Here is a 15000-nt window from a genome sequence, read left to right as displayed (position 1 = left end):
CGGAATTGTGTAATTTTCTTAGGAGATATGTAATTTTATTTCCTGCGACTGGGACAACATCCTGGGACAGGCTAAGCAAAGACATGCCAGAGAATTCCTAGAGGCCTGGCACTCCAACCACAACGCCATAAACAAGCACATAGATCTAGATGCCATCTATCAACCCCTCAGAAAACGAACAGGAAATGACATCACCACAAACCCCAGGAACCCCATCCTGGAGAAAGATATAAATAGAAAGCAGGAGACAACAGCTTCGCTTCACTTGGAGGTCGCTACTGATGATGTTACCTAGCCAGGTAATGAAACGTCTGGATATCAAACCTACAGCTCAGTGAGCAAACCTACACCCTAAACCTCAACCTGAGCTACAAACCTTCACAAACTTGCTTGACTGTCAGCCCATCCATCATTTGAATAACTTAGTCCCTACATCAACAGCAATCTGGTGTGCAATTACAGTGATTGCTGTAGATCAAGAAGGTAGCTCATTCCCACCTTCTCAAGGGCAATTAGAGCCAAATTCAAACCATCTTCCCAAATTGCTGCAGTCCATGTAATGTAGGTACATCAACAGTGTTGTTAAGGAAGGAGTTCCAGCATTATGACCCAACAACAGTGAAGGAACAGCAATATTGCTTCAAGTCAAGATGGTATGTGGCATGGAATGTGCAATTAATGATTGCAAGATGATATGTGGCATGGAACTTCCAACCATGCATCTGCTGCTATTGTCCTTCGAGGTGGTAAAAATCATGAAGTTGTTGTTAAAGAAGCCTTGTGAGTTGCTGTAAAGCATCTTTTCGATAGTAAATATTGCTGCCATTACAGAAATGGTTGTGGAGGGAGCAAATATTCAAGATGTTACATGGTATGCCAATCGAGTTGTTTTGGCCTGGCCATCGTCAAGGTTCTTGAGTGTGTAGGAATGGCACATGTCTAGCAAATGCAGAGTATTCCATCATATTCCTGACTTGGGTCCTGCAGATGGTGACCAAGCTTTGTGGAATCAGGAAGTGAACTACTCAACACAGAACTCCCAGCATCTCACCTGCTCTTGTAACTACAATACTTAAATGGCTGATCACTTTGGTTTCTGATAAAGGCCCAGGATTTTGATAGTGGAGGATACAGCAATAGTAATTTCATGCTGAGGGGATGGTTGGATTCACTCCTGTTGATGATGGTCATTGCCTAACTTCTGTGCATTATTAGCCACTTCTCAGTTTAAGTTTGAATATTGTTCAAAGTATGAAATGATCTAGTTATATTTGTGGTCAAAACGTTGATAGTGGGGTTTCAATGAAAGTAATGTAATTGATTGTCAAAACAAGGTCATTTCTTGCTCCTAGTGTTCCACTTGTATGGCACGAATGCTATTTATAATGCATAACTAAAAGTTTGGATATTATCAAGATCTCACTATGTGAGCATGAACTGTTCCATCCAGGAACTGTTCTATTATCTGAAGAGTAGAGTTGAACAACGATCAAGCAGCAGTCAATTTCTGTCTTCATGACGAAGGGAGTGTCATTGGTGAAACAGTAGAAGACAGTTGGATCTCCAGTACTCACCTGAATGGTTTAAGCTGTGGAGAGTTTCTTAATACAGTATTAGAAATATATTGCACATTGACTGCATCGTGACTGTAAGAGCAAGAATTATTTTGGCTGAGTTCCCAGTCTACTAATATTGAGTGTCTGACATATATTTAATGAAGATAAACTTATTTTATTAATGCTTTCCATGGTAAAGCATAATGCCAATACACATTGTCTAGGTTTATGCCTGAATTAAGGCCATTTCATTGATGCAGCTGATATAACTATGCCTGAAACAAGTTACAACTCTCTGGGAGGACAGGAACAACACCATTCAACATAACATTGTGAAGTTATTCACACATTAAATTGCTTTGCAGATTAAATGGTTCAAAGTTACAAATTACATGGACAGAGGAAGCTACAATACCTTTTGGTTGAGAGAAGAACTACAGCTTATTACATTTAGGATTTGTTTAATGAAACCACGTCAGAAAAAAAAACAGTAGAAAAGTCCCTGATAACCTTCAAAGACAGTGAAGTATTGCAGGAATTCAATTAAAAGGGAGTAAGTTGGTTTTACTTTCTGAAGATAAATATTGGTAGACCTTCATAAATAAACTGGCTGTCTGCATCTGATAACATTGCTACATACTATAAGTTATAACTTGAACAGTTACAGTACATAATATTCGCTTAGATCAAGAAAATCAAAATCTAAGTGGTGATAAAATACCAGTATGTTTCAGGATTAACAATCTTATCAAGATTTAAAGGCATATAAATAAGAAAATTAAAACCCAAATAATGATCATAATGAACTTTAAAGACTCTGGGGAGAAAATAATGCTTGATAACACTGAATTCTAACACGGTGTTCAATCTAAAAATTAAAAACACAAACTTTAATTCAAAAATATGAAAAATTGTCTCAAGAAAGAGAAAACATCCACATTGGGTAAAACATTAGTAAAACACATTAGTAAAACAGATATGTGACCAATGATGCCAAGATTACAAAGTCTCCCAAACTTAATGTGCACAGAATGGGGGCGAAGGAAAGATAGGACCACTGGAGGGCCATCAATTCCTACCAATTTAATTCATTTGCTAGTGTTTGGGTAATAACACGATAGAGCGTTGGTACAAGAGTGAATGAATGGTTCACCTTTCAGTCAGGAAGTAGTGAAAGGATATGGTCACCTACCTGGAAAAGGCCAATGTAGGGAGGCATACAAACAAATGAATCAGAAACAGAAGTGGGCACAGATAATTCAGCCCCTGTAGCCTGCTCAACCATTCAACAAGATTATTGCTGGATACGATTACTAGCTCAAATCCAGATTCTCAACTACACCTGATAACTTTTCAACCCCATCTATTTCTGCCTTTAAAATATTCAAGGATTCTACTTGCACCACTTTTTAAGGAAGAGAATTCCAAAGGCTCAAGACCCAGAAAACCTTTTGACCCATTTCTATTTTAAATGGGTAATCCCTGATTTTTAAACAATGACTCCTAGTTATACATTCTCCCAGAAGATGGAAAATGTCTATCCTATCAAGACCCCTTGGGATTTAAATATTTCAAATCAAATTGCATCTTACCCTTATAAATTCTAACAAATACAAACCTAACCTGTCTAACCTTTCCTCATAAGGCACCTTACCCATTCTAGATATCAGCCGAAAAAACCATCTTTGAACTGCCTGTAATGCATCTGATCCTTCATTTTCTGAACTGACGGGAATATATTCAATCCTCACTTAAATAAAATGACCAATATTGTATACTGTACTCCAGATTTAGTCTCAGTGGTGCTTTGCGTAACTGAAGTACAACTTTGTTACTTTTCTATTCAATTCCCCTTGTGATAAATGATAACATTCTATTAGCTTTCCTAATTTCTGTTGTACCTTTAGCAATTCATCCAAATGGACACCTAGATTCTCTTGCATCTCAGAGTTCTGTAACCTCTCATAATTTTGTAATTTTTATTTCTTCTTCCTGCCAAAATAGACAATTTCACATATTGTCACATAGGTACTCCCTCACTCAATATATCAATGTTCTTTAGTAACCTTCCTGTGGTCTCTTCAGAACTTACTTTCCTATCTATCTTTGTGCCGTCAGAACATCTGGTAACCATACTTTGTTCTTCACCAGTTGTCATTTGTATAAATATAAACAGTAGACACAAGCCCTATGGCATACCACTCGTTACATTGTGCCAACTTGAAAATGACCCATTTAAAACCTACCCTTCACTTCCTGTTAGCCAGCCAATTCTTTTATCTGCATCAAAATCCTACCTCCTCTCTGAGTTTTTATTTTCTGCAATAAGCTTTGATGTGGCATCTTATCAAATGCCTTCTGGAAATACAAGTACAGGGCATCCATCTACTCAGCATTATCCAGAGCATGTTATCTCCTCAAATTCTCCAACTGGTCAAACATAATTTATCTTTTAAAACCCACATTGACTCTGCCTGATTATCTTGAATTTATTCAATTGCTTGAAAATGGATTGATCCATTGTCAACAACAGCTGCTAGTTGCCATTCATGAACAATTCAGAGACTGATCTGTATAGCATTCCCATTAATTTTCATCTTTTTGAACTCACCTCTTATTTCTCATAAAACCAGAGAATCCCTACAGTGTGGGAGCAGGCCATTCGGCCCATCGAGCCCACATCAACCCTCCCCCCTTACCCCTATCCCTGTAGCTCTGGATTTTCCATGGCCAATCCACCTAACTTGCACATCTTTAGACTGTGGGAGGAAACCAGAGGAAACTCAAGCAGATGTGGGGAAATGTGCAAACTCCACACAGACGGTCACGTGAGGGTGGAATCGAACCTTGGTTCCTGGCATGGTGAGACAGCAGTGCGAACCAATGAGCCACCATGCCGTGCCAAATCTGTAATGGGGTGGGGGGGTTAACCATTGACCAGAAACTCAACTGGGCTACCAAAACAAATACAGTGGCGACAACAGTGAGGCAAAGAATACTGCAGCAAGTAATTCACCTCCTAACACTCCAAAGTCTGTCCACCACCTAAAAGGCTCAAGCCAGGAGTGTGACGGAATACTCCCCACTTACCTGGATGATTGCAGTCCCAACAACCGTCAAGAAGCTTGACACTGTCCAAGACAAAGCAGCTCACTTGATTGGCACTATATGGACAAGTATTCACTCCTCCTCAACTGACATTCAGTAACAGCAGTCTGTGCAGTTTAAAAGATGCACTGTAGAAATTCACTAAAAATCCTTCGACAGCATCTTCCAAACCCAAAGTCATATCCATCTAGAAGGACAAGGGAACACCTCTGCCTGCAAGTTCTCCTCCAAGCCACTCACTACTCTGAATTAGAAATATATCACTGTTCCTTCACTGGAATTTCCTCTCTAAGGGCATTTTGGGTCAACCTACAGGACATGGATTACAGCAGTTCAAGAAGGCAGCTCACCAGCACCTCCTCAACGGTGGCTTGAACCAGGAAATAAATGCTGGCCAGCCAGCAATGCCCATGTCCCATGAGTGAATAAAACAAAAAACTTACATACTATGAATGAAGTATTAAAAAAATAGTGTTGTAAATAATGCCAGTGGGCCCGGAAATTTGGAGAAGAAAATGTAGGCAAACTCTTCAACTAATCGGTTGTGTAGTAAGCCTTGTGGGAAAACAAATACTTAAGTCAGTAGAGGAAAACACCAAATACTGTACTGTGCTGATACTCCTGGCAGTTGACTAGTCTGACAATATACATGTAAACAATAGCAATTTCGGTAAGTCATATCAAGATATGACTTGGATTAATGCAATCAAATACCAGCAAAGGTTAATGCTTGTTAAAGAGCAAGGTGAGAGTAAAAACTGGCTACAAATATTAGAAAACTGTCCCATTCCACATTAATAGGCACCGTGCTGTATTTGGTGACAGTAAAAATTTAATGCACAGTATGACTGTTAAAATAGGCACTTACTAGTATGTTAAGGTAATTGTCAAATTATAAAAAGTATCTGATTGAAGCATAATATGACGAATTTCTTCACCTTTCAAACTTCATTATGGATATTACACAGCAATTCAAATAAATGCAAAGTCAGATACATATTGTCCAGGAGCAAGCGATTGTAAGACTGCCCGTCACTGTATTTTAGCATCAATATGCCAGGATAAAATAGTGTTTTCAATAAATTGTGGTCTAACTTCAGCTTGGTGAAAAGTTCTGGAGTGTCAAGTTGCTTGAGTGCTTATTTCAAAATTGTTTTTGTGTTAGGTGTATGCTCATGCTTTCTTATTAAAAATTAACTGGCTCAGATGGAGATCAATGCACATACATCTTTGGTCTCTTTGCTAAGCAGTTCATATGTGCAGTATTGTGCAATTAGCTGTCAATCCCCTGGTTGAGTAATGCATTCTGCAGATACTGGGCCAAGAATGATAGCGCACAGAAATGTGGTTACCTTCAATGAAAACAAGACAAACGTGTATAGCCACAACGAATTAATCAAATTTCAGAATAATGCATTTTCTTTCAGGCTATACTCAACACAACTGCCATGGTTGCATTTTTAATATGTGCCACGTTAGCTGATTCTCACTGGTGCAAAACCTGGGGTGCTGCTATTCCAAAACTTCAGTCCTCATTTTATGTTACAGTAGTACATTTAGACTGAACCAATTTTAAAGGCAACAGAAGCTTCTTATTACAAGCTCTTCCAATTTGTACAGGAATTTCAAATAGTGTACCTTTTTTGCAGATACAATACACATTCCAATGCATTTATCAGATAGGTACCTGGGACACTTAAAGTTTACTGGTTTCCTGTTTGGTGGCTAACTGTTTTTGAGTCACATAATGCACAGAGGGTCAAACCTGAAATTAAACCCACAAGCACCCTACGCTTCACTTTGTTATCCAGGTCTTTTGGCCAGAATGTTCAATTTCTCTTCTAACAGAACAAGTAACAACAATTTTGGAAAATTAGTTTTAGAAAAATTAATCAAATGAGATTTATTCATCTTTTGATTAATACGTAACAGTGCTACCCCTCAGCTTCTGCTAACGCTGCAAAAAAATAGTGATGTATTTTAGGACAATTCAAAGTGCATAGTCAACAGAGCAGATTTACACCAACCAATTATATCAAAAGTTGCAATCTAATAACAATTTATTATTTTTGTTTTGATAAGGATGTCAGCCTAGAACCTAAATTCCAGCCTCAATTATAAATTTCAGTGGCAAATTAAAATCAAATAATCAACTTCAGGTTATGGCTTTGATACTAAGATGACTGTGGTGGGAGGCAGCAAAAAATGCCACCCATGTCTGATCTGTGACGTTCAGTGCCAGTAAAAGAAAAATGATAACATGTAGTGGATGAACTTCAAGAGGTATTTAAAGGAAAAATTACATTTGTGCACCTTGGGTTTACTGCATCTAATCACAAAAATGTGTTAATAAATTACAACAAAATGGTTCACACAAGAATATAGCTTTATCATTCCTTCTCATTTGCTTTTAAATGGTGAAACATAATGCTACTCTGCACATATTAAACACTTGCATAAGTTTTGGGATCATATTTAATAAAGGCACTTAAAATAGTAGTTGGTTGTTAATACAGAGCTTGAGTATTGTTGAAAAATTGATATTTTATGGAAGCTTCTTGTCTTGAAACTTATCAGGTCAATTCCCAAGAAATACCAATGTAAAAAAGAAAACAACATTTATCCTGTTTAAAAGGAGAATGCTGATTGGTTGTCTAGTAGATTACAATTTGTAGAAAGGTTGCCATGGAGACTGCATCATGAAATGTTGAAGGCAGTTAACTGTTCAGTTGTTAAAAAACATTTAACCATACAGGTTGACTCTGATTAGTTAAAGCGTTGCCCTGAGAAACGAACTGCTGTATGGCTCTCAACTATTGTGCTGAGTTGAAATAAGCACAGTGTTTACATGTTCTTTTAGTCAGTCAGGAACAGGGCCTGGGCTTGCAAACCTCAAAATACAGTATTCAACAATATATGTAATTCTGAAAAATCTTCAGTGCACAAAGAGTTACACTGGCAACCAATTTGTGGATTGTCAGTCGAGCATTCAGTGTGGTGCACTTGTGCTTATTAAAAACATTTCTTGATGAAGAGGTCCTTCACTCCAAAGATTCTATCAATCAGAGTCCACTTGCCAACCAATCAACAATCTCCTTATTACAGTATACATTTGGGCTTTCCCTTCAGATTAGTATTTCTCATGAATTGTCATGAATGAAAAACAAAAACCTTTCACAAAATGCATCTTTATTCAGCTGCACTAACCCTGAATTTATAAAACACACAGAAAAAATAATTTTATTCTTGATCCAAACTGTTGCTCTGTGTATTTGATCTGATTTTCTTTAAGACAGAAGATTTGAGGATAACAGTATTAGAAAATATTAATTTAATGCTTCCAGTTTCTAACTTTGATTTAATAATCTGATTCTTTCCCTTAACAAACAGCTGAAAGACAAATTGTATGATATTCTAAGACATAAACATTACAATAATTTCTCATATCAAACTGACTGCATTTCCAAAAGTACTGATATTGTTTGCTTTTACAATTATTTTCAGTATGAAACTAACGTGAGAAACAACAATTCAGAAAGGTATTTGTTGATTAGCAATCACAGAGCTGTAACAAAGTAATACACAATTCAAAGATTAAATGGGTATTTTCTGTTAAACTCTGAGGAACCTATTGGCAAATACATTACTCAATCATTTCATTCAACCATTTCCAACCTCCTACCTTCTTTAGAATATTAAGTAAGTTTGGATATAAGAATTGTAATCAGTAGTTGACAGATACACTAAAGGTGAAAAAAAATTACACACTGCAAGACAGTAGACCTCTGATAATCTGTAGATTGCTGCACTTAATCTGTTTCAGGACATCTGATGAAACAAACCACAAATGTACACATTGGCTTTTTCTTACTTTATGCCCGCAGTTAACAGTTACAAACTCCACGGTTGCCATGGAGACTGCATCATGAAGTAATGATTGGCAGTTAACTACTCAGCTGGGAAAAAAGTTTAACCGTGCAAGTTGACTCTGATTGGTTAAGGAGAAATGCAGAATGGGGAAAACAATGGAGAAATCCTCACTTCATTACTTAAATTTATAACAATGGATATTTGAAAAATGATGTGTTCTCATATGTACGGCAGACAGATGTAACTTACTTTTATATATGCAGAAAGGTGGGTTGTGTACAATTTGAATTTAAATTTTCCAGGTTTTTCTTGACAGCAGAGTTACTCTTTTCACCCCATCTCCTTTAATAATGATCTTTGAAGATCTCTGTGTCTGAAGTTGCTATTGACAAGATACGTACTGTAGAGATCAACTACTCCAAAATAGACTGAGGATTTGTCATAATTCTGTTTTATTTTAATTCTTGTATGGATATGTCCGTTGCGGGCTGGCCAACATTTATTGCCCATTCCTAGTTGCCATTGCAATGGCTTTGGCATCACAAGGTGTACAAACTATCTTGAAACTAATTTGTTTTGTTCAATGATTAGAGTGATTTAACATTTATGTCTCTGAATATTAAATATTAAGCTTAAGTTTGAAAAATTATAAAAAGCATTGTAGAAATAGGTTTACTGTAAGGAACAATAAACATAACTTTTAAAAAATCTGTCGAGCAGCAATTTAGCAGTTTGAGTATCTGCTTCTTGAAAAATATTTTCCCTTTCTCTGTTGGTTTACTCATACACTTTGTAGCAAAGTGCTTCATTTTTATCTTGGATGACATGGTTAATATAAGGGACTTAGAGCATAAACTAGCATTCTGCTGACCAGTGTAACAGAGTGTTCCAGAATATTATGTTATCTGTTTTTCTACTAACTCACAATTTTTGTTTTAGCACTCATGTTGATGGAAAGTAAACTTAAAATAAGTAGAATTTAGTTCAAAAATTAACAGTTTAAACAGTTTATTTATCGTTGGTAAAAGTTTACTGCTTAGTTTGATATGATCTCTCAACTTTTTGTAGCTCATCCAAATGTCAATTTCTCACTCATGATCCTTGGCACATTTTTCATAAGTGGTAGTGTCATAGCCAGCCAGATGCATAGATGTAATGTACATGTGCATGCACACCCTTCTGGCAAAGGCACTTGATTAGTGATGAGGAGCTGGAAATTCAGTCAATGCTTCAACCTTAACCCAGGAGCCCTGAGACTAACTCTACTTATCCTAGCATTAACCACAGACTGTGCTTTAACCAGATATAAAGCTCAAAAACTCCCTGAATAAATTCCTCCAGTATACCTGAGGCAGCAAGGTGGCCAAAACCCACAAAAAATTAAAAAAACCTATGTCTTTAGGATTTTGTAAACTCTTTGATCTTCAATGCATTCTAAGCTCAAATATATTAGATCAAATGTCTAATAAATGCAGTTGAACATCCTTCTGTGATGTGTCCACCACCTGCTGAGTATTATCTTGCACACATAATCAGATCAGAAAAAGTCTATTTTTGACAACTATTTGCAATTTTTACAGTCTTTTGATTACAACAAGTTAGGACAGAATCTTTTTGTTTAGGTTTAGTTATCGAGTCATAGAGTCACAGAGTTATACAGCACAGAAACAGACCCTTAGGTCAAATTTGTCCATGCCGACCAGATATCTTAAACTGATCTTGTCCCATTTACCAGCATTTGGCCCAAATACCACTAAACCCTCCTATTCATGTACCCATCCAGTGCCTTTTAAATGTTCAAATTTTACCTGCTTGTATCACTTCCTCTGGCAGCTCATTCCATACACGTTGTTCCTCAGGCCCCTTTAAAAACTTTCCCCTTTTACCTTAAACCCATGCCCTCTAGTTTTGGACTCCCCTATCCTGGGAAAATGACTTTGGCCCTATCCATGCCCCTCATGATTTTATAAACCCGAGTAGCTGATGCTCCAGGAAGAAAAGGCCCAGCCAACAGCGATTCCTACTGCTAAGTAATTATTTGCATGTTGCAGCAAATGTGACATGCCATTCATAGGCACTACTTTAATGCAAACACATGTGTATTGCAAAGCAAGCAGAAACCCGTTAATTCACTCTAATGCTCTGTTTCAAAACTAAATCAATTCAAAGCAAGGCATTCGATTTAGAATTGTGACTGAATTCAGGAAACCAGCACCTGAAGTGATATGACATCGCACTTTCTGCAGTCCAGATTTAATCTTGAAAACAAAAAGAGTGCCAGAATCATATTTCATACAGCTAGTTCCAGCTAAGTTATCCTGTAGTCATAGCTACTACATCTAATATCTGAAGTAACCGCTAGCATACCTGTGGGCATATAAAAACTTAGGTAAAAGTATTGTGAAGAAATGGCACAATTGTGTCATTTGTTTATTCCAGCAGACAGTTTAGTTCACATTCTCTGACAAAGAGTTTATTTTTCTGCTAACTGCCCCACCATCAAGTGTGCCACTAGTCCCTAATTGAACTATAGGTTCAAAAGGAATCCTCAGGACTAATACGTTGATGTATAAACAACTTATGACCCATTCGTTTGTGTTTTGAGAATGACCATCCTTCATTCAGCCTTCTTAGAAGAAAAACAGATTATACTGTGCAAGTATTTTTATGAAATATTCAAAGCAACATTGATAAGCAATGTAAATCATTTCCTGGTTGAGCTAAACGTTAAAATGAACCCCCAAAAGTGGCCTGAAAATGACATATATTACTCACTTTTCTGACTGAAGCTTAGTAGTTTTCGTTATCAGATCTTGTGTCTGGTCCTTTGCTAGCTGAAAATGAAAAGAGAAAAGATGCGGTTTGCTGTTACATACTTGGAGGAAAGTCAAATTTCCACAAATTGATATGTTATTCATATCAATTAAAAAGTTTAAGTAAAGAATAGCAATTGTTTGATACTTTTGATTTTCCTATTCAGAGTATACCTTTAATCTTCTCAACAACTCTCTAAACCAGCAACATCAGTACAGCATCGTGGATAAAAATAGAAATTCATCCTGTGTTTTTTTTGGCAAGATCCCAAAATTATGTTGCACACTTTACATCCCCCTTCCCAACCCCATTTCCTTCTGGGTCTATTACTAGAAAAAAAAACTCTTTCCTCAGTAACTAACCATAGAAATTTAAAATTCCCCAACTGCCTAATCTTTGACCCCTTTCCATTCACTTTGACATATCTGCTTAACAAAACCTTTATGGCCGCTTATAATTCCTTGTTTCCCATGATACAACCAGTATCTAAGGTCCCCAAAATCCAAGGAATACAGACTATGAAAAACAAATGATCTAGTCAACTTCTTTCTGGAATGCAATGTTAATGCCAAGCTTCTCTGAATATCAAATCATCACAATAAATGGTTGATTTGCCTCCTCTTCTATTACCTCTTTTAAATGTAAGGAGCTCATGGTCTTCTTTGCCATCAAGTTTGAGGCCATCTTTTTAGCCACCTTTCCTGACTTCCTTCCTCTTCCTAGTGCACCAAGGCAAAAGGTCATTGTGTATTCATTAATACAGGTCTCATTTAAAAGATAACCAAGATCCGACTCTCAATGTTAAGCTTGAAGTTTTTTGTTGTATTTCTGTCAATAATGGTATGTCACTGCTCACTTGTGGACAGAACCACTCACAAAATTCCACAAGGACTGTTCCTAATTTTTATAGATGCACCACAGAAAGCGTCCTACCTGGATGCATCAAGCATGGTAGGCAACTGCTCCTCCCAAGACTGCAAGAAACTACAGGAAGTTGTGAACATAGCCCAGTCAATCACACAAACCAACCTTCCACCATTGACTCCACCTATATTTCCTGCTGCCAACATAATCACTCAGTTATACTCTCTTCCATCAGGCAGAAGGTAAAAAAGTTTTAATACGTGTACAAATAGACGCCAGAACAACTTCTTCCTCGTTGTTATCAAACTTCTGAATGGAACTCTCAAAGTTCATTCGGATCTCTCTCTCTGCATCTTCTCTGTGGCTGTAACACTGTATTCTGCACTCTGTTCTGCGACAATGACACTTTGTATGGTATGATCTGCCTGGATAGCATACAAAACAACACTTTTCACTGTATCTCGGTACATGTGACAACAATAAATCAATCAATTGGTTCAGCAATACTTGTCAGCAAAGAGATTCCACTGAGTGTTCATTACCAAATCACAGGAGAATTTTTTTTTGTCGCTCTTACTGTTCTGGAATCCACTCAAATATATGAAGTGGAGAGTTTCCAAAGCATCAAGGCCTTGAGGCCTGCAATGAAAACTTTAGAATTAAAATTCAAATTACCTTACTGCTTTGATGTCTGCCATGATAGTGCCAGGTGGTTACTGATGTTATGGACCAGGCCAGACCCCCTCAAAACATTTCAAGACAGCCAAGACCTTAACTTTTCTAGTTGTTTTAAAGCAGGTGTATAGTGGCTATTCCAGGAGTGATGCAGGTGGCCCAACCACTCAGTTTGAAACAAACAGAATTTATTTACAGACTACTGAATGAAACACAAACAAAAGAGAACCAAATTTAGAATAACTTAACCTATCTGAAAACCCAATTGACTCTATCACAACTTAATGATGCTGTTCCAAATACTTGCAGCATCCTCATAAACACCCCCTTGGCAAAAAAAGGTAAAATCAAACACAGGTTCTTACAAGAGAGAGAAAGAGAGAGGGGATCAACCTGAAACTGCTTGTTTGGGTACCCAGTAGCTTCTCAGGGATTCTAGCTAAAACTTGACCAGCAGTTGCAGAGAAACCCAGCTTGCTAAAATCAAACCAAATTAACCTCTTCCTTGTACAAGAAACACTTAAAAACTTTTTCAAGTAGATATTTCCAGATGCATCAGAACCTTTGTCTTTATGACCCATCTGAAAGAAAGACCAAGGACAATATAACCCTGTTAAAGGAGCAGCATTGTCACGCCTTCCCCCCCCAAAAGAAAATGTCAATATCCAAAGGTGGTTTCAATTTAAAACCCTTTAATCTTACTGTTAGTACACTACAACACATATACTTTACATTGACTATAAACGCGCAAATATCCACTACTACATTCTGTTTCAGTCCATTTACTCCTATCACCGAATACCTCTGTTTCTCATCTAAGTCTTGACAATGCATCAGCAATCCCATCCTGCCACATGCACAATTTTCAATCTGAATTTCTGCAACATCAAGCACCTTCTAAATGGGCAGGAACCTTTGTCCTTAGATTTCTCCACAAACTTCAATGGGTTATGACCAGTGTATCTGACAGTACTGGTAACATAAACATTGAAAAGTTGTAACGCCAACACCAAGCTCAAATTCTCCTTCTCAACTTTAGGTTATTTCTGCTGATGAATGTTCAATTTCCTGGAGAAATACCCAATAGGTCTTTCTATCTTCTCATCGTCTTCCTGCAAGAGCACAACACCGACACCCACATCACGCGCATCGATAGTCACTTTGAATGGCTTTGCATAATTAGATGTGGCTAACACTCGGGCAGTGGTTAACACAGCTTTCAGGCTTTCAAATGCCTTCTGATAGTCTGCTGTCCACTGAAAATTCTTGCCTTTCTTTAGTAATTCTATGAGAGGAGCAGCCACACTGTTCAAATTTGGGACGAATGTTTGATAAAATACACTCAATCTGAGGAACCATAGTACTGCTCTTTTTGTTGATGGTATGGGAAACTCCCCAGTTACCTTTGTTTTTGCATTCCATGGGGCCATTTGTCCATGTTCAATAGCATAGCCCAGGGAAGGTGACTTGGACTTTGGCAAATTCACTTTTAGCCAGATTTATCACTAAGCCTGCCTCCCAAAGTTGATTGAACAATTCTGATACATGCTGCCTATGTTCCTTCCATGTGTGACTAAAAATCACCAGGTCACCGATATAAACTACACAATTGGGTGATCTGGAAATTACATTATTGGTTAGTCTCTGAAATGTGGTTCGTGCAATTTTCATACCAAATTGCATGACTTTAAATGGATACAGTCTACTTGGCGTTACGAAAGCTGAAATTGGCTTCACTCTTTCGGATGAAGGTACCTGCCAGTATCCTCTGAGCTAGTCCAACTTAGAAATATAAGTTGCTTGTCCCAGCTTTTCAATTCAGTCTTCCAAATGTGGAATTAGATCTCCATCAGTCTTTGCAACTGCATTGACTTTGCGATAGTCCACACATAACTGTTTGGTACCATTTGGTTTTCGTACCATTACTATGGGTGAGCTCTAGTCACTGTAACTCACTTTGATTGTCATCTTGGAGTATGCATTCACTCTCCTTTTGAACTTGTGCCAACTTTAGAGGTTTATGCCTATAAGGATGTTGCATTTCCTATCTCTACATTATGCATAATTAAGTTCGTACTTCCCAGCTTTTTTAGATTAGATTAGATTACCTACA

At 37.5% G+C, this 15000-nt stretch overlaps 1 protein-coding gene across 1 annotated transcript in view; it reads right to left on the bottom strand.

The window, feature by feature from the left end:
• cog6 (component of oligomeric golgi complex 6) overlaps nucleotides 1-15000 on the bottom strand; it is a 96452-nt gene that overhangs the window by 57266 nt on the left and 24186 nt on the right. Inside the window, exon 4 of the mRNA XM_043692125.1 lies at nucleotides 11310-11368. Within this exon, the coding sequence (XP_043548060.1) occupies nucleotides 11310-11368 (59 nt within the window). The remainder of the gene's footprint in view (nucleotides 1-11309; nucleotides 11369-15000) is intronic.

The sequence above is a fragment of the Chiloscyllium plagiosum genome, chromosome 6 (genome assembly GCF_004010195.1).
Source record: "Chiloscyllium plagiosum isolate BGI_BamShark_2017 chromosome 6, ASM401019v2, whole genome shotgun sequence".
Lineage (NCBI taxonomy): Eukaryota > Metazoa > Chordata > Chondrichthyes > Orectolobiformes > Hemiscylliidae > Chiloscyllium > Chiloscyllium plagiosum.
Note: the sequence above shows the minus strand (reverse complement) of the source record. Positions and strands in the feature narration are given on the sequence as shown.